Source organism: Schistocerca cancellata, chromosome 8 (assembly GCF_023864275.1).
Source record: "Schistocerca cancellata isolate TAMUIC-IGC-003103 chromosome 8, iqSchCanc2.1, whole genome shotgun sequence".
Classification (NCBI taxonomy): Eukaryota; Metazoa; Arthropoda; class Insecta; order Orthoptera; family Acrididae; genus Schistocerca; species Schistocerca cancellata.
The window spans coordinates 200,718,745-200,739,090 of record NC_064633.1 but is presented as its reverse complement, the minus strand read 5'-3'; the positions used below and the strand labels follow the sequence as shown (position 1 = coordinate 200,739,090).

General features: G+C 42.6%; 1 protein-coding gene across 3 annotated transcripts in view; it reads left to right on the top strand.

The window, feature by feature from the left end:
• The first annotated feature begins 565 nt into the window (after positions 1-565).
• LOC126094615 (probable protein phosphatase 2C T23F11.1) overlaps positions 566-20,346 on the top strand; it is a 61,067-nt gene continuing 41,286 nt past the window's right edge. For all 3 annotated transcript variants that reach the window (XM_049909096.1, XM_049909095.1, XM_049909094.1), the window contains exons 1-3: positions 566-718; positions 817-939; positions 1,106-1,348. In XM_049909096.1, coding sequence (XP_049765053.1) covers positions 1,162-1,348 — 187 coding nt within the window. In that variant the 5' untranslated portion in view covers positions 566-718; positions 817-939; positions 1,106-1,161. The remainder of the gene's footprint in view (positions 719-816; positions 940-1,105; positions 1,349-20,346) is intronic.

The following is a 20,346-nucleotide window of genomic DNA, read 5'->3' as shown; positions in this document are numbered from 1 at the left end:
AATTATATTTGTAATTTACCACGAAATCAATGCACAGAAAAAAAAGATGAAGAAGAACCAAAAACATAAAATCCACTACTTAATATGGACCACGGCGGCGAAAAACGGTTAACGTCAGATGTTAGCACACAACGCCATCAAAAATTTTCTTTACTGCGAATTTTGACGTGATGTGACGGTCCGTCGACGGTCTCTGTGAAAGCCACCATTTGAAATGCATTGTGGAATGTTTTGACGTGAAGTGGCGGCAAGTGTGAATTGACTTACATTGTGGAACACTTTGGTCTTTATGTTTTGAGTGATGGATCCGTAACATGATTTCCGCAACCAGTAAAAGACTATCCGCGTTCGACTTGACTGTTTTCGCCAAATCTCGCTAAAGATCTTTGATGGAATATCATGGATTAGCCCATGGGATCAGACCACTATGCCATAGAATTGCTGGCGGTTCAACATTATCATTCGACTCCCAATAATCCATCAAGAAACTTGTGGCGGTAAGCGCCGACAATCGCTAACCGATTCGACTCGATTGTATTGTCGAAATTATAAATATCTATGGTTTATATATATCTTTGTGCGATAGACTCTAGGTTTATTTTTCCTACGCGTTTGCTTTGGCTAATCGGGGAAGTGTATCACGAAAACAAGGGGTTTAGGAAGATGAAATTATGTAACGTCTCTGACGGGAAATTATTGTCATATGTTTTTCAGTTAGGTATGTTAAAGGAAAATAATTCCATGTTATGAAGTAAAAAGTATTGTAAGATGATATGCTAACGATTTCACTAAACCTGAACCCAACAATGACTCTAGCTTTCAGAGTGTGGAATGCTATATGTCCTCTCCGTTTCTTGAACTGAAATGTAAATTACATGTTACCTGCGGTCTTTCAGTCTATGAGATCACTTTGAATTATAGGAGAAGCATTATCCGAAGGTTAGTAACGGCGAAATTTGTGCAGATGGTTTCTGATTAAGTTGAGAATACGCAAAAATTTATCGGCGATAGAATTGATAATTGCATATTGATACGCCGAGACATATCCACCGTGTGGATTGCTCAATTGTCCGAGAACGAGGGAACTGAAAATATTGTTTTACAGGTGGTGGTGGGAGGTCCGGTAGCATTGGTGGCTGCCGGTACCGCCTTTAGGATAGGATGGGGCAGACACTTTCGGAGCCGGTGACAACCAAGGAGTCCTCGTGTTGTCAAAATTCTAAACTTAAGGTGGGCTCCAGCTGCATGCAAGGATGGCGAATCACCATGGAAGATGCTCACACGCAAATTCTGTCGTTACCCGATGACCCAGGAACTGCCTTTTTTGGTGTGTACGATGGACACGGAGGTAGGTTCTCATTTAGTGTGAAAGTTACCACATGCCTTGTGATATTTATTGCGTAAGGAGAGGACTAGCGTACATCGAAAGATTGCTGGTGACAATTGGAAGCTGTTCGCTACATTGTGTCTTTCATAATAGAGTTGGAGAAAATTTGGTGCATTTATTACTGAATGGCTTAGTTGGAGAAAACATTGGTTTAGTTTATTGTAGCCTATTAGATATTTTGTAAGAATAACAAGATGAAGCTGTTATGTTAGTAGCAGTAAAGGCACTGTAAGATCTACTGTACTCGGAGGATGACAATGACATTGCTGCTAAGAGAGAGAGAGAGAGAGAGAGAGAGAGTGTGTGTGTGTGTGTGTGTGTGTGTGTGTGTGTGTGTGTGTGTGTGTTTTGTGGGGGTGGGGGGGAACTGGTGTATCCTTCTTTGAAGAACACATTGTGTTGCAGTTATGTTAGTTCTACCTGGATATGTATAATGAGTTCATGAAGGATATTCTATAGAGTACTTGAAATCATTGTTCCATCATCCCAGTAGTGTACATTTCTGCCGCATATGATTATTTTGATTGTTTATGGTCTTGGTTTTTAAATTGAGAATTCTTTGATTTTGTAAAATGAATCTCAGCTGTGTAATGTTTGTCCTACAAAGAACTTTTGTTGTTACTGAGTGCTCCTGGCTTCTTTCATGTAATCTTTATTTTAATGAAATTTGCTCGATAGTTTAGTACGGTGTGCCAAACTCAGCTTGAAATCAACCATTGACATGCACATTTTGCAGACATTGCACTAACAACTTAGACGTGCAAGTATTGTTCAACCCAACTCGTACCTTAAACCTCTCAGTGCCTCTCCTAAGCCAGTGCCTCATCTGAGTTCCACAGGAGCTACTTTCTAGTGAAAGGGTTTCAGTTGGTCTTAAAAATGGTGCTTTGGGTGGCATTTGTCGCATACTTGAGGTACTAAAATTCTTTCCCTCCCTCCAGAACATTTCAAGATAGCCTATATTCCTTCATTTTGTTTGAAAGACAATAATTTAATGGCTAAATTATATCCTCGGTTTGGCATTGTGAGTCGCATTTCTTTTTAAGAATTTCAAGAGGTTTTTTTTTTTTTTTTTTAAATATATTAAATGAAAGAAAAAAAATAGACTTTTTAAACTGCTAATCAGTTTCATTTAGTACATTCCCTGCAAAATGAGAACTTCAACTTCCAGTTTAAATTGTGTGTGTGTGTGTGTGTGTGTGTGTGTGTGTGTGTGTGTGTGTGTGTAGGTTCTGTAGTACTCTTAGATATACAGCCCTTTTAAAACTCAGAATATATCAGGTTGATGCTTTTGAGATGGCAGAATTCTTACTGCAATATGGATATGATACAGGGCGTTAGAGCAAGAACTTTGTTTACAAAACCAGTTAAACTGAAGTGGTACTTCTTGTTTTCAGAAAATGTAGTACTGTATGGTATTATTCATCTAAATGAACATTTTGAAATTGGCATTTTTTGAAAATAGTGTAACAAAATAACTAAATCAGTGGCTATAGCGTCCGCCCTCGGTATCTGAGTGGTCAGCGCGACAGAATGTCAATCCTACATGTCTGGGTTCAATTCCTGGATGGGTCAGAGACTGGGTGTTGTGTTGTCCTAATCTTAATTTCATCCCCATCGACGCACAAGTTGCCGAAGTGGGTCAACAGAAACATCCGATCTCACGCGTCGGCTTTGACCCGTGACGTAAGGGTGTTGTGGTGTGCGCCGTCATTATGGCGCGGAGTTTGGTTTGTGAGTGTGGCGTGTTTGTAGATGTCGTGTTGTTGTTTGTTGTGCCCTCTGGTGGTATGTTCATGGTTTTCGTTTGTTTGGTGTGTTGGGCTCAGTTTGCTGTTGGTCAGTGGTGAGTGCTGCGTGCGTCTTTTTGAAGCGGAATTTGTATTAGTGAGTTAACGGTTTTGTGTGATGGTTAATGTAATGATGATTGCTGTATGTCGGCTGAGTTTGTTATTAAGTGTATTCGGTTGTGGTTTTTTGTTCAGGAATGGATATGAAAGACCGGATTAATAGTTCTCGGTTGAGGGCTATTTTCGTCTTTATGATACGTATGCGACGTTTTTATATCCGCCATATTTGGTATTCGTATTGGGAGGTGTTTTTGAGTTACATAGGTCAAGGGTAGTGGTCGATCCTAAGTTATGGGATTGGTAGCTGTTGTTGAGCTATATAGTTGGAGGGAAGTGTTCAATCTCAATGTTTGGTGGAGTATGTTGATTTTTGTAATGGGAGATGGGATCGGGAGTTGCTGTTGAGCTATATAGGTCAAGGGAAGTGTTCGATCCCAATTTATGGGGTCGGGAGCTGCTGTAGATATATGTAGGTGAAGGGAAGTGTTTGTTCGCAATGTTTTGCGGTGTATTTTGATTTTTGTATTGGGGGATGGGATCGGGAGATGCTGTTGAGCTATATAGGTCAAGGGAAGTGTTCGATCCTAATTTATGGGATCGGGAGCTACTGTAGATCTATATAGGTCAAGGGAAGTGTCCAATTCCGGATAAGAATGTGTTTTGTGGTATTTGGTGAGTTTTGTGATGTCGATTTTTTTCGTCGTCTTGCGTGGTTTTGTATGGCGGTGGGTGGCTAAATTTGTGTATATTTAGTTTCTCCCCACCCAAAAACCCCCAATTTCCCACGCTTGTCCCGTTAGTCATTAGGCTTTTTGTGAAACCTGTGTGTGTGTTGTTTTTCTATGTATTTTCGTCTTTATGATACTTATGCGACGTTTTTATATCCGCCATATTGGAATTGTCATTTATGGTCGTTTCCGCCATATTTGTGACGTCATGGGTCAAAGCCGACGGGTAGGATCGGACGCTTCTGTATTTCCGCCGAAGTGGCGTCAAATTGAAAAACTTGCACCAGGTGAACGGTCTACCCGACAGGAGGCCCTAGTCACACAACATTCACATTCAGTTGCTATAACAAAACAACTTGAACATACAGTTTCAGAATTAGTCAGAAAATGATTATCTTTCAAATAAAATAAAAAGTAATAAAACATCAACTGTTCTAGAGTAAAGCATTTCAATATTTTGCTTATAAATACAAGTGAGAAGTGTCAACTGACGTTCTATCTTTGGTGGTCTGTATTTCCGGTGAGGATGTTTTTTCAAATAGCAAAAAAATATTGGTTTCTTAGTTTGCCCTCCATTTGAACATGTGTGTTGACTTCAGCAACAGCCGACAAGGTAGGTCCCCAAGGTTGGGATTAACGTTTTGAAACCACCAAGATGATGGTGCAAGTTAGTGTTCCTGTTATCACATGCTGCAGCTCTATTCTACATTGTTAATGAATAACCGACAAAAAAGAATTTTGTATGATCCACTAGTCTTACTAATAGTATTAACGTCCAGAATGGTGCCGTATGTGGCAGTTAAGTTGTTTGGCTAAGTTGTGGCTTTGAGACCCACTGAATGCTATCCATTTTTTCTATGCTTTCGTTGAAGTGATTGTATTGTGGTAATTTTTCAGATAGTTGGTATATCTATCCTTTGCTGGTCTTAATATTAACTCTTTATTTACTCTCTCTGCCATTTTTTCGTTTTCATTTGGAATCATTGCCCATGTAATTTTAATTATTGTTATGTAAAGCTTATTTAATTTGATTTAACTTCTTATTCATAATTTTATATTTTCAGCCATGTTATTGCAGTATTTCCTTCTGTTACCCATTTTGCTTGAATGTGGTTTTATTTATAAAATTTTTTTTTGTTTAAATTGTCAACTGCAGTCTTTTGCATATGTTAAGAGAGGAATTTAGAAATTTGTGTTTTAAATATTTGTATGATGATTACCATCCAAAAAATGTCATTTTGTCGTGAAAAACAAATTCTTGACACCATTCCATAGCCAATCATTTCAATTTTGATTAAACAATGAACAGGTATTTTTAAACATTTAATGCTATGGCAAAATTTTTATATACCAGTATCAGACTTCCTGCACAGTAGCACAACAGACCGTTCACAAAAAACACATCTTGGTGAAATCTTTATCTATTGTATTGCCGAAACTGCATATTTTTGGAATATGCAAGTATAAATACGTTATCCATTAGCTTCAGAGACACTGAAGTTGATGGGTGCTCGGCTTGCTGCTGTTAGCCACTCACAGCAAGCACGGGACACATGATATACTCAGCCAGTTACAGCGAGCACAGCAGAAATGACCTAATCAGCCAATTACAAGATGACTATATGCATGTGCACCCACAAATTAATATGCGTACAGTATAGAAATAAACAGAGCTATGCCTTCACCTATAATTTTGTCACAAATATTGCTGCTTTTGTTATCCAGGGACATAGTTAGTTTGGGATGTAAGAGCACATCTTAAATTTCTGCAAGTAAAGCAATGGCAGTACTATTCTTTCAAGAAATATTTGGCTGGTTTATTCTGAATGTCACTGTTTCCATATCGCTGTTTCCGAGGGTGTATCTAGGCTTTGGGTTTGACAGCTTACTTAAATTGGTGAGAGTGAAGCAGTGACATTTGTGTTCATCGCAAATATTAGACTGTTCTAATAAGTCGCAATTTCCAGAAGTTTAGTTGAGCTGTCTCGTTCCCCCCCCCCCCCCCCCCCTCCCCCTCCTGGAATGTTTCATGTCTCTGAGCATGAGGTTAGGCTGGGGCACAAGCCTGCAGCATGAATTGCCACAAAGAACCTGGTTGTGGTTACAGCCAGATCTATAGTGTAATCCGAGGTCTAGGTTAGGTTGAAAGGTAATAGTGTGGGTTGGAATTGGTGAAGCTAACAAATACAAAAGCGAAAAATCTGGTTCTGGTGACAGACTGAGCTATAGCATAGCCTGGGGTGTGGTTTAGACTGGAAAGCAACAGTTTGTGAGTTGACAAAGCCAGCATATGTGAAAGCAAAAATCTGATTGTGATGACGGACTTATCTGTAGCTTGTGGTGCAGCAATGAAATGTATAATCTTGCTGGTCACGAGTAATCGGAAATTTTTCCAAATATGCCACGACTTCCCAGAGCGTTTATAAGTGGAAATTAGGAGCAGAGCTTCAATTGGGGGAGTAAACTATTTGGTTGTAACCTAGGTTACAAACTTCCTATTTCATGAAACTGTCAGTTTTTAAGCAGAGTAATAGAATGTTACGGCTAGTTCATAGCATGGCCCTAGCGGTCGCTCTGCTCAAGTCAGATGTGATATCATCATTCAGCCAGCATGTCGGTATCATATTGAGCAGTGGGACAATTAAGAAATTTGAATGTATCATTTCTTAGACATAGTTCAGTCTTAAACATGGAGAGTCACTGGTGTCTTCAAGATGAAGTTTTATTTCTTTTAATGAGGTCACCTTCAGCCTGGGGTATGTGGACACTCGGAACATGCACCACTATGCATCAGAAAATCCCCATCCGTATTTTGAAGAGCTGTTGCATAATATTAAGATTGGTGTTTGGTGCACAATGTTACACGATTCTTTCGCCAAACTGTTGTCTGTCCAGCTGCTATGCCCCAAAATTATTTTATCCATATCTAGATCAACTCACAGAAGATTAACGACTGTATGGATACAGTACATACCACCTTGACAACGTTAATGCGAGTGCATGACATTTTATGTGCGGACAGTCAGCAGAGGCAGTGCGGTCTCCTGACCACCTCGATTATCTGATCTCTCTCCCTGTGATTTTTAGTTGTGGAGCAAATTGAAGGCTCAGGTGTTCCCAGACAATCCTCATGCAGTAAAAAACTACAGCTGAGTATTGAAAACTCTATTGCTCCTGTCCCTCAGGCAGAAGTGCTACACATTAACGAGGGTCAATCCTGTGTCAGTTTTATTGTAAATATTTTCCTAGTCAGTTATTTTGGTTGCCCAGTACATATGCTGGCCTGTGGCCCCTTCTCAACACTTATTATTTTATACAGCAAATAAAATAAATTTGAAATTTACAGGTGTCAGTGGTGGAAGGTTGTGTAGCCAACTAGTATGGAGCATGACACAGATGCATGCAATGGATGTAAATAATTCAGTGTTTGGCTCAACCTGCCCCCCCCCCCCCCCCCTCCTGTATCATGTGTAACATGCCTCACCTGGCCACATACTGCATGTACTTTCAAAATGAGGAAATACAGGGACTGTGCAAAGCTCAAGAAACAACAGCTGTTGTGTGATGTCAGGCCCCTACCACTCAGATTGCTGAAATGCCAATCAAAAAGTTATTTTAATTGAAATATAGCAGTCCTGCATACTTCGTCCCATCTTGAACCACACACCTTCCACATATCCCTGTGCACAAAATGCAACTGGCGGCACCATGGTTTCGTATTCTGCCTTATGTTAACATTTCTGACCTTGGGATGATCTTCTCGTCTGCTTCAGCACTCACACCTTCTGTTAGAAAACTATTAATGTTTCTGTACTGGAGAATGTGTAGTAGAACTAGTAGAATTACATGTCCCTAAAGGTCACATCAAAATGTTCTCTAGTAACAGATTTTTCCAACTATTGAATGAGAGAATGTCTTTGAATTAACACATTATATTACTACTACTTTGCAACAAAATAACAGGTAAGCCCATACTCAACTGAAGTTACAACTCAACATTCACACACAGTTGACTCACTCAACTGAACCTGTTACTGTGAAGTTACAAACGGGTATTATGTGTTTTTCGAATGCTCATTCTTTATTGTCCGAATCACTCTATTTGAACATTCAATTCTCTGTCATGACTTGTATAACATACCACGCAGATTTTAGTTACTCAAAAAGTTGCAATTCACACAGAAAATCCAGAATTTTGTGCATTCGTCTTTATAACTTGTCTGTGATGACATTATTGTAGTCTATGCACAGGGTTAACTCACAGTTCCACTCCCCCTGCAGGTCTGGGGGTTAGAATAGGCCCGAAGTATTCCTGCCTGTCGTAAGAGGCAACTGAAAGGAGTCTCTCACGTTTTGGTCTTTGTGATGCTCTCCTGTAGGACTTGACCTCCATCTTCTAAATTTTCCCGAAGAGTGAGCCAATTGGGAAGGGTACCTTACATGGTGCATCGCGTCCATCATGCATTGAGATCTTTAGCCCACTTTCTCTTTGCACCTCATATCCAGCACAGTACCCAGTCCGTTGTGGGTGGGGCCACCGTATACCCTGTTGGTTGTAGCCCCCTGACCACATAGGTATCGCTCTGCTTATGCCTGCGCCGTGAACTTTCCACGTATGCCAAGGGGTTGATGGTCATCCCTCTGGGGCGTTGGGACTCCTGGCAAAGGCCATTGTGCCAGGTGGCCTTTGCTGTGGCTGGGTGGTGCCCGTGAGGAGGGCCTCTGGTCGAAGTGGGTGGCATCAGGGCGGATGACATGCAATGAAGCGTAGTACATCATCATCATATCTTGCTGGTGATACAAACACCAGCAGTCTCTAAGTGTTCACAGGCTCAGTTTAACACACAGTAGTATGACCCCAACTCATTCCCCTCCCTGGCCACACCATGGGAGGAAAGCCAAGCTTAGGATGGCAGCGAATATTATTCTTCCCAGTATCCAGTATGTACGCAGGCTGATGGGGAATCCTTTGTGTCCATGAAGCCTCAGTTCTTTTTAGAGCATTTAAAGGACAAGTTTGGGGATGTGGAGGGCTTGTCCAAAATGTGGTCTGGGTCAGTCTTGATAACAACAGCCTCCTCTGCCTCACAGGCATTACACACATGTGACAAAAGGTGGTATGTTTCTGTTACTATCACATTCCATAAGAGCTCAAATATGGTACAGAGTATTATCTTCCACAGGGATCTTCTTCTATAGTCCGATGACAAGCTGCAGGCCAACTTAGAGCAACGAGGTGTCCATTTCATCCGGCGCATTGACCAGGGTCCTGGGGATAATCAGGTGCCTTCGTCTTAGCTTTCGAGGGTGACACATTACCGTAGAAGGCGAAGGTGATGGTCTACTGCTGTGATGACAAGCCATATATCCCTCCCCCTGTGTGGTGCTTTAAGTACTGGAAGTTCGGACGTATGTCTTCCCGCTGTACTTCAAGCCTCATATGTCGAGATTGTGGTCGTCCATCACATCCCAATACTCCATGTGTCCCGCCTCCCATCTGTGTCAACTGCAGAGAGCACCATTTCTCTTGCTCACTGGACTGTAGGAGTCTACAGAAGGAAAGGAAAATAATTGAATAAAAGAGCGTGGACTGACTGACCTACACTGAGGCTAAAAGGAAATTTGAAAGGCTCCATCCCGTGCGCATGACAACATCTTACGCTGCCACTTTATCTACTGTTGTTCCTGCACCACCTACTTCGGGAGCAGCACTCCCTCAACCATAGAGTACAATAGTCCCCACTTCTAAGCTAGAGAAGTATAAGTCTTCTTCGGCTCCTCTTGCTCGGGTCTCTTCAGTCACTCCCTTCTCAGGTTCCTACCAGTGGCAAAGCCGACACCCGCCAGTGGCTTTAGCAGCAACAGGTTGCTGGTTGTAGGGCTTAAAGGTCCTCCTGAGACACAGACTGAATCAAAGAAGCCCTCCCAGCTAGAGAAACTTAAGAAACAGCGTGAGAAATCAAAAAAGAAGACCCCCCCCCCAAAGAACAAGGAAATTGCGGTGGCACCCACACCACCACTACCTGCGAGCTCTGTGTCTGAGGATGGGGTGGTGGTTCTGGCGTCCGCTGAGGACCTATATCTCACTAGACCCTCGGGCACAATGGATATAGACTGATCAGGCAAAGTCAGTGGCAGCAGGTGACCCTGAGGTGTAAACTGCCTCGTTGAATGTTCCATGCCTTCCCAGTCTCGTGATTTCATCCTCCAGTGGAATTGCAGATGTTTTTGCCACCACCTGGCTGAGATACAGCAACTGTTAAGCTTTACACCTTATTTCTGCATTGCCTCCAGGAAACCTGGTTTCCAACAATGCGGACCCTTGCCCTCTGCGGCTATAAGGGATATTACAGGAACTGTAGCGACTATATTAATAAGAGTGTCAGGTGGAGTTTGCGATTATGTCCTAAACTCAGTCTGTAGTGAAATGGTGCCATATCAAACCCCTCTTGAAGCTTAGCTGTTAAGATAACGACGATGTGGGAAATAACTGTCTGCAGTGTTTATCTTCCTCCAGATGGTGTAGTACCCCTGAACACATTGACTGCACTAGATTGCTCAACTCCCTAAACCCTTCCTACTTTTGGGAGATTTTACTGCTCATAATGCCTTGTGGGTGGCACCATGCTTACTGGCCGAGGCAGAGATGTCGAAACTTTACAGTCTCAGTTTGACCTCTGCCTCTTAAACACTGGGGCTGCCACACACTTCATCTTTGCTTATGGCAGTTACTCGGCCATTGATTTATCACTTTGCATCCCAGGACTTCTCTCATCTGTCCACTGGAGAGCACATGACCTGTGTGGTAGTGACCATTTCCCCATCTTACTGTCACTGTCCCGGCATCAGGCCCACGGATGCCAGTCCAGATGGGCATTAAACAAGGTGGACTGGGAAACTTTCACCTCTGCTGCCACCATTGAATCTCCCCGACATGGTAATATCAATGTGATGTTTGAGCAGGTGACTACAACAATCGTTTTTGAGGCGGAAAGTGCAATCCCTTGCTCTTTAGAGTGCCCCTGGCAAAAGGCAGTCCCTTTGTGGTCGCCGGAAGTCGCTGAAGCAATTAAGGAGTGTCTGTGAGCTCTACTGCGGCATAAGTGGCATCCTTTCCTGGAGCACCTCATAGCCTTTAAATGGCTCCGTGCCCGCATTCGCCAACTTATCAGACAACGGAAGCAGGAGTGTTGGGAGAGATAGGTCTCGAGCATTAGATGCCATATGTCACCTTCCCAAGTCTAGGCAAAGATCAAACATGGTTTCGAGTACCAGACTTCAACAGGTGTTCCCGGTGTTAACATAAATGGCATGTTCTCTACTGGTGCAAATGCAATGGCTGATCACTTAGCTGAGCACTATGCTCAAGCCTCTGCATCGGAGAATTACCCCCAGCCTAACGCAGTCTCAAATGGCGGCTGGAAGGGAAAGTCCTCTATTTCACTACACGCCACAGTGAATCCTATAACGCCCCGTTTACAGAGTGGAAGCTCGTCGGTGCCCTTGCACATTGCCCCGACACAGCTCTTGGGGCAGGACAGATCCACAGTCAGATGATTAAACATCTCTCATACAACAAGCGTCTTCCCATCGCAATGGCGGGAGAGCACCATCATTCCAGGGCTCAAACCTGGTAAAAACCCGTTTCCTGTGGATAGCTATCAACCCATCAGCATCACCAACGTTCTTTGCAAGCTGCTGGAATGAATGGTGTGTCGGCAGTTGGGTTGGGTCCTGGAGTCACGTGGCCTACTGGCTCCATGTCAGGGTGGCTTCCACCAGGGTCGCTCTACCACTGATAATCTTCTCTCTTGAGGCTGCCATCCGAACAGCCTTTTCCAGACGGCAACACCTGGTTGCCGTCTTTTTTGATTTACGAAAAGCATGTGACACCACCTAGCAACATCATATCCTTGCCACATTATACGAGTGGAGTCTCTGAGGCCCGCTCCCGATTTGTATCCAAAATTTCTGTCACTCCCTACTTTCCATGTCCAAGTTGGTGCCTCCCATAGTTCCCCCCCCCCCCTCCCTCCCCCCAATATCCAGGAGAATGGGGTCCCACAGGGCTCTGTATTAAGTGTATGTCTATTTTTAGTGGCCATTAACAGTCTAGCAGTAGCTGCAGGGCCGGCCGTCCCTCTCTGTATGCAGACAACTTCTGCATTTCGTACTGCTCCACCAGTACTGGTGTTGCTGAGCGGCACTTACAGGGAGCCATCCACAAGGCACAGTCTTCGGCCCTAGCCCACAGTTTCTAGTTTTCAGCCTTGAAGAAATGTCTCATGCATTTCTGTCGGTGTCGTACCATTCATCCGGAACCAGAACTTTACCTTAATGACAATCCTTTAACTGTCGTGGAGACATTTGGATTCTTTGGTCTGGTTTTAAATGCTTGTTTGACTTGGCTTCCTCATCTTTGTCAGCTTCAACGGAATCGTTTGGCAGCACCTCAATGCCCTCTGCTGCCTGAGCAACACCAACTGGGTTGCAGATCACTCCACGTTGCTGCAGCTCTACAGAGCCCTTGTTCAATACCACCTTGACTGTGGGAGTGTGATTTATGGTTCGGCGGTGCCCTCAGCATTGCGTTTGCTTGACCCATTACTCCATTGCGGAGTTTGACTAGCGACAGGAGGTTTTAGGATGAGTCCGGTGATCAGTGTACTGGTGGAGGCTGGAGTCCCTCCATTGAAGATCTGATGTGCGCAACTGCTCGCCGGTTATGTTGCACACATTCATAGCTCTCCTGATCATCCTAATTACCATCTTCTTTTCCCAACCACGGCAGTTCACCTCCCGCATAGGCAGCCCAGGTCAAGGCTAACAGTTGCGGTTTGCGTCCGATCGCTTCTGTCTGAACTGGAGTCCTTGCCTTTACCACCTCTCCTCGAGGTCCATTCACGTACACCTCCATGGTGTAGCCCTAGGCCAAAGCTTCACCTGGACCTTTAGCGTGGCCCTAAGGATTTCGTTAACCCTGTGGCTCTCCGCTGTCACTTCCTCTTGATGCTTGAAATGTTCTGTAGATGTGAAGTGGTTTACACAGACAGCTTGATGGCTGATGGTTGCATTGGCTTCGCCTACTTTCACAGGGGCCACATTGAACAGCATTCCTTACCAGATGGCTGCAGTGTTATCACTGCAGAGCTGGCAGCCATATCTCGTGCTCTTGAGTACATCCACTCATGCCCTGGGGAGTTATTTATCCTCTGTACTGACTCCTTCAGTAGCCCACAAGCTATCGACCAGTGCTACCCTCGTCATCTTTTGGTAGCAACCATCCAGGAGTCCATCTACACCCTGGAATGGCCAGTTGTTCCGTGGTGTTTGTCTGGACCACAGGACACGTCAACATCCCAAGCAATGAACTCGCTGGCAGGCTGGCCAAACACGCTACGCGGATTCAGATTCTGGAGATGGGCCTCTCTGAAACTGACCTGCGTTCTGTCTTAAACCGCAAGGTTTTTTCTGCTTTGGGAGGTGGACTGGCATAACAGTACGCTTAATAAACTGTGTCATTAAGGAGACTGCGAATGTGTGCAAGTGTTCCCTGCAGGCTTCTTGCAGGGAATCAGTTGTCCTTTGTTGACTCCGCATTGGCCATATGTGGCTCACACATGGTTACCTCCTCTGTCGTGAGGACCCACCTGTTGCTGGACTGCCCACTTTTAGCCGCTCTGCGGCGAACTTTTAACTTTTCCAGTACCATTCCTTCGGTGTTGGGCGACAATGCTTGAACAGCAGCTTCAGTTTTAAGTTTTATTTGTGAAGGTGGGTTTTGTCATTTGATCTGAGTTTTAGCGCATGTCCTTAGTCCCTCTGTGTCCTTCACCCTAGTGCTTTTAGGGTGAAAGTTCTAATGTGTTGCAGAGTGGCTTCCTTCTCCTTTTTATTTTCATGGTCAGCCTGCCACTGTAATCTGCTTTCTTGCTTTACTCTTCTCTATTTGTTTCTTGGGTGTTGCTGTTGTTTCCTTGTCCTCTCTTGGTCCCTTTAGTGTTTGTTGCCTTTTCTTCGTTCCTTTTGGTATTGTGCTGTACGTGTCTTTTGTTTTATTCTATCCCTTGTGGACTTGTTTTATAGGAACAAGGGACCAATGACCATGCAGTGTGGTCCCCTTCCCCCCCTCCCCTCCTCTTAAATGAACCAACCATAGTTCTGCAAAGTTATTACATCTATTCAGATCTCCTAGTACACGCTTATGTATATTATGATGGCTGAGCTCCAAATCTCATCTAGATTTCCCAAAGCGAGTCTTGTAGCCCACAAGATATACATGAGTTTACTCTTTTCTGGTTGGCTGAGAAACATCATAGCCAGTGATTTGTCAGTATTAAATCACGATATCCAACTTCTTCTAGTATGAAACAGCCAACTTAATATCTTTTTAAAGCAATTTATTACATGAGCAAACTAGGAAACGCGCAACTATCAAAATGCTTCTCTTTACCAGATTGGATTATCTGGGTATGTTTCTTGTTTCCCCAGCACCATAGGCTGGTGAATTGAATCAATTTCCCAGGAGTATACGACTTATTTATTCTGTACAGGTACAATTCCAATGCTACCATTTAATTATTTAATAGACATAACTACATTTGTCTTGTTACTTTTCATTCATGCCTTCATTCACACTAACAAATAAACATGTTAAATCAGCACTTATTAATAAGACATAATATTCACAGAAGATGATAAAATTTATTTTCAAAGTATATTGTTTTGAGTAATTAGGATTTAGCTATCTGTAGAATATTGACATCTCTCGACTGTGACTGTAACTATTAGCAACTTCCAGAGCACAATAACACTTCCGTTACAGTAGATCTGTCACTCGTCTCTGCATGAGCCTACTTGCTATCATTAACAGCTATAGGTGTGAGGTAAAGGTGCTAGCCTCAAACTGACTCTGTTTGTCACTGGATGAGTGTTCCATCAACCACATTCCTATCCTTTTTCTGTGCTGTAAGCAGTGTCCATTATACCGCTGAAAGTGAAGTGCCTTAACCACAGGTCTAGGTGTGCCCTATCTTGCCTGCTTCAGTTTCATGAAATTTCCGTGTGCTCTCCTGTGTAAATGTGTTGCAGATGCAAAGTGTGTGCAACACAAAGACCTAAACAAGTAAATATCCGGAATTCTGTCCACCATGGGGGGATTGAGTTGGGTCCATGTGTATCCACAGCACACAATCCCTTCCCAATATCTGTGCTGTGGTTGGTGAACTGCTGCTATCCATTGACAACTAATCTTCATGATGTGGCAAGCATAAAGTTTCTTGTCTGGTTCTCAGTCACGGTCATCCATGCGATTGTTAGACACAGCATACATATGGCCTTCGCTGGAGTTAGTGGGTGCTCTTGAGATCAAGAGAGAGCTTACTCCTGATTTTATTTATATAATAAATTTTCATAACATCTCGGCATAAAAATGGTCAGCGTATACTACTTAATCTTTTGAGTAGTTCGGTGTAACAGTGGCCACAAGATTTTCTTACTGAGCCAGGTCACAGTTTACAAATCGGGGTACATGTATGGTGTCATGACACTGGTGCAATTGAGACTGTTCATGCCACAAAATTCCTTATGTTCAGTTGTTCCCTGAGTGCAATAAGAGCCATCCCATGCATGTAGCTGACAAAGAAATCTGTCAATCACATCTTCCTTCACCTACATCATCTAGGAAGGAAAGTGATATTTTGTTAGTTACCAGTCCCCCTGTGTGATACCTACAGTGCCCCTGTGTGATACCTACAGTGACTGACTGTGATACCAAATTGAAGGAACAACTCCGCGGAAATGTTTTAATACAATTGACAAAGCTTCCAGTAAGGTGACCTGGAAAAATCATGGGACTCAACAATGAAGGAACGCAGAAGTTGCCAAAAAGTTTGGAAGCTGTCGTAAGCAAAAATGGATTGCGAAATCCCGCTGCCCCTCTCCCCTATGTGTTACTAGCTCACTGCACGATTACATATCATTAGAGGCCTACATGGATGAAAGTGAAGGAAAAGAAACTTTGCTCATTGAAACAAACTACGTATCTAGCATTGGTATAGCTCCTTTCTGACACTTGGCTGGAAAGGAGTTTTTGTAACAGTTAATAGTAATGCTCACTGTAATCATAGTAAAATTTACAGTTAGATGGGCACATCTGAATTTTTAAATATCTTGAGGAATTTGGTCCGATATGGCTGGTTAGTGTGTGTGTGTGTGTGTGTGTGTGTGTGTGTGTGTGTGTGTGTGTGGTCTTTAGCATAAGTTAAAAGTTAGATTAAGTAGTGCTTAAGCCTAGGGACTGATGACATCGGCAGTTTGGTCCCATAGGAACTTACCACAAATTTACAAAAAAAAAAAAAAAAAAGTGATAAATGGCTTAAAAACCAAAATATTTATTGGGTAATGAACGGAGACCTTTGGATTTGTAGTCTGGTGCTTTACCACTGGGCCACACCTTAGTACGGAACTACAAAAGTAGAGCTGTTTTGATCTTCTGGGCGTGACGATTTTTGAAGTGGTGGGCCTTAAAATAACAGTGACAAGAGTCTATGATGTTTTACTAGGCATTCTTATATTGAGACTAGAAGATTTTGACAGGGAAGATGTATTTTTAATTGATGAAAAGAACCAGTGATGATTCAGGTAATGATTCATTGTAAAATATCTGTGTTTAATTCAGTAGAACTTCCTTATTCATACTTGTGCAAGCTGGCACTGCTTTTCAGATTTAACAGTTGTTTTATTTCGCCTGGTTAGTGTACACTTGCAACTGTTGGCTATAGTTTGCAACTCTCAGATCATGTCTGTAGGCGGGTGTTGTCTATCCCGCTTATAATGCTCGTCTAGCTTATCTAAAGTTGGTCATCTGATGACAACATGGTGATACCATGTGTTTGACCTAAGGCTGAAATAATAAGATTGACAAGGCAGTTGGTATTTTCCTTAGGCAGTGTACCTAGTCTGTGTAATCGCTGTTTTTCCTGTACACAATGGTACATTCCGGATACACTGACAGTGATTGATTGGAAACAACCACCACAATTGTCAGTTTTCAACAATATTCAAATCTATCTGCACAATATCAGTGAGGAGTTGGTTTTGTAGATACATTTAACACATTTATTTGATGTACTTTTAATGTAAAAGTTAAACTAATATACATGCAATCTGATTGAACAGTGAAGTGTCAGGGCAAGCTGGAAAAAAGTAAGCCTTTGTGTAGCATTGGGGGTGTGCAGTAAAAGTCCACGAAATTAACCCCAATTGTTTACTGTTTTGCATATTTTCTGCACCAAATCAAAATAAAATAGTTTTCGACCAATTCTGGTTCACCAGAAGTAGTTTGGGGGATGTCTTCTATTCCCTTCTCAGACATAAATGAAGAACTTAATATAGATTTTCTAACAAACTTTTTCAACTTTATGACAAATACATCCCCTAACACTGGAGAATTAAGAAGGAAATGTGCACCCTTGCTAAGTGAAGATCAAAGTGAGATGTTGCATATTGGCCATACAATTTGTGCCCTACCTCTGGTAATCGTATTGCTTACAAGCAGCAGCAGAACAGTCTGTCTAACTATGAGAAACACTCAACTCAGGCATGCTCACACACCAACCAACAATAGAAAGAGATGAGGAGCCCTATGGAAAAACCTCAGTGGCTTTGATACAGGCAAAGTAAAAGCTGCAGCTGATCCCATTGTCCCATCCGAAGAACTGAACCAATACTTCACATTATCTACAACCACAGTTAAACTGCAGACGAAACAGAGGCTCTTTTACTACTTCATGGTGTCACTCTTTTCACGGGGGTAAATGACTGTAGCCACAAAAATTTGTGTCTACAACGTGTTACTTGCAATATTGTCAAAAATGCTATCGTGTGTGTCACTACTGAACATGAAGGTATCATGGTTCAAATGGTGAACCTTATTATTGACGCATTACTGCCCACTCGCTATTACAGAGGTCTTCAACCACTCCTTAACCACAAGTGTTTTCTCTGAGAGCTGGAAATAGGACTGATTTAACCCACTACACAAAAAGGACGTTGCCACAGCACTCTCTGATTACTGACCCATTTGCATTCTTTCTACACTGTCCAAGGCCTTGGAATATACGGGGTGGTCAGAAACAATCTGAAAAGTTTGTAAGAGTGTTGCAGGGTAGGCTGTACTGAGGCTTAATTGTTAAGAAAAAATTAAATATATTATGCCATTCCCAAGCTAATAAGCATTGAAATTGCTCCATCAGGCCATTGCATGCTCAAACTCAAGCCATATGCAATTAATTTCAGATTTTCTCATATTGTTCATGATAGTGCACAAGACTGCTCAGCTTTTGGCTCTGAGTCAACCCTTAGTACCGTCCCATGTGAAATTTTTGTATAGCTCTCTTGTTTGGTTTTAGAAAACCAAACAAAGAACATGTTTGGAGACACCGTCTCTCGCAGGCCACTTGAATTTGCACACACAACAGCCTGATTGGCTAAGTTTACTGCTAATTAACTCATAAACAGCGCAACATATCATAATTTTTCTTAACAAATATTTCTCAGCGCAAAGTACCCTGCAACCCCTTACAAGCTTTTCAGACTGTTTCTGATCACCCTGTATACTCGGACGAGCTAACAAACTACCTAACTACAACCAAGCTACCAGACAAACACAAATAAGATTTCCGTAAACACTGCACCACAACACCTGACTTAATAATGATAACAGCCGATCTGAAGCTTAGCATGGATACATACCAATTTTTTTGGACTTCCGCAAAGCCCTGGACACCGTCAACTTCAACATTTTACGTGCCAAACTTAGGCCTAAATTTCTCACGAAGTGCAGTGCAGTGCGTTGCTCATACATGATGTCTTGCCAGCAGTGTGACATGTCTTGTATGATAAGTCACAATGTAGTATGTTGCCTCCCACAGGGTTCAGTATTAGGTCCTATACTCTTTTCATTGTATGTTCCAGATGTGTCGTCAGTTGTGCTGATTACCTCCAGTTGTATCTAAGTGCAAAACCAATAAACCTTAAGACATCTATCTATGTAGAATCTCAGTACTGGCCTGTGTCACTATCAAAATGGGCACAGACCTATCCAAAACCCAAGTGATACTGGGTGGTCATTCTAGGCCCATTAGCCTGAAAAAGCTGGAATGCCCACCATCTTTAATTCTAAATTGGGCAAATACCAACTTTTCTCCTTCAGCAAAGATTATAGGGAGTAATAGCAAGTGGAAATCTAAATTGGGCTGAGCAAGTAAATGCAATGTGCAAGAAGGCATCACCATCTCTCCATGCCCTACAAAAATATAGAAAATTCTTCCTTCTTGACCTGAAAAAGAAACTTGTACAGACATCTATACTTCCACTTATTGATTACAGTGATGTTGTCCTGTAAGGCCTTTTTCGGGAAAGCTCATAGCCCCCGGAACTGGTTACAAATGATGGTATTCATTATATCTGTGATGATCGACTCTGATCATAATTCACCATCAGATGCACAGCTATCCTGGCTGCACGCAGACAACCCCAGCGATTTCCGTACCCCCTGTCTTTGTACTGTCTTGTCAACATACACTGTCCCTAGTATTTCTCCTTGACCTTAACTCTCTTGTCTGAACAACATGGCTTTAACAATCGTTCCCATAGAGCAAAATATTCTTGTCCCACCCCACCATTTGGTCCTTCTCACAAGGGAACCTCCCCATCGCACCCCCCTCAGATTTAGTTATAAGTTGGCACAGTGGATAGGCCTTGAAAAACTGAACACAGATCACTCGAGAAAACAGGAAGAAGTTGTGTGGAGCTATGAAAAAATAAGCAAAATATACAAACAGAGTAGTCCATGCGCAAGATATGCAACATGAAGGAGAGTGTGAACTCAAGAGTGCCGTGTTCCTGTGGTTAGCGTGAGCAGCTGCGGAACGAGAAGTCCTAGGTTCAAGTCTTCCCTCAAGTGAAAAGTTTAATTTTTTATTTTCAGACAATTATTGTCTGTCCGTCCATCCGTCCATTCAATGCGAGGTAACTGCACCGTAGTATGGGGACGCTACACCTAAACAAACATCGAAACACACGACGTCAGTCGACTACAGCACACGGAAGAGAGTATTCCTGCTAACGAGGCTCCCTGGCTGGCAGTTGACTGTTCGCTACTTTGGACGAGAGTGCATTAAATATGTGAGATGTATTCCGTGGGGTTTTGCGGTGCGGTCGCAAAACACAGCACTAAACTTATTACAGTGAACAGAGATGTCAATGAACGAACGGACAGATCATAACTTTGCGAAAATAAAAAAAGCAAACTTTTCACTCGAGGGAAGACTTGAACCTAGGACCTCTCGTTCTGCAGTTGCTCAAACTAACCACAGTA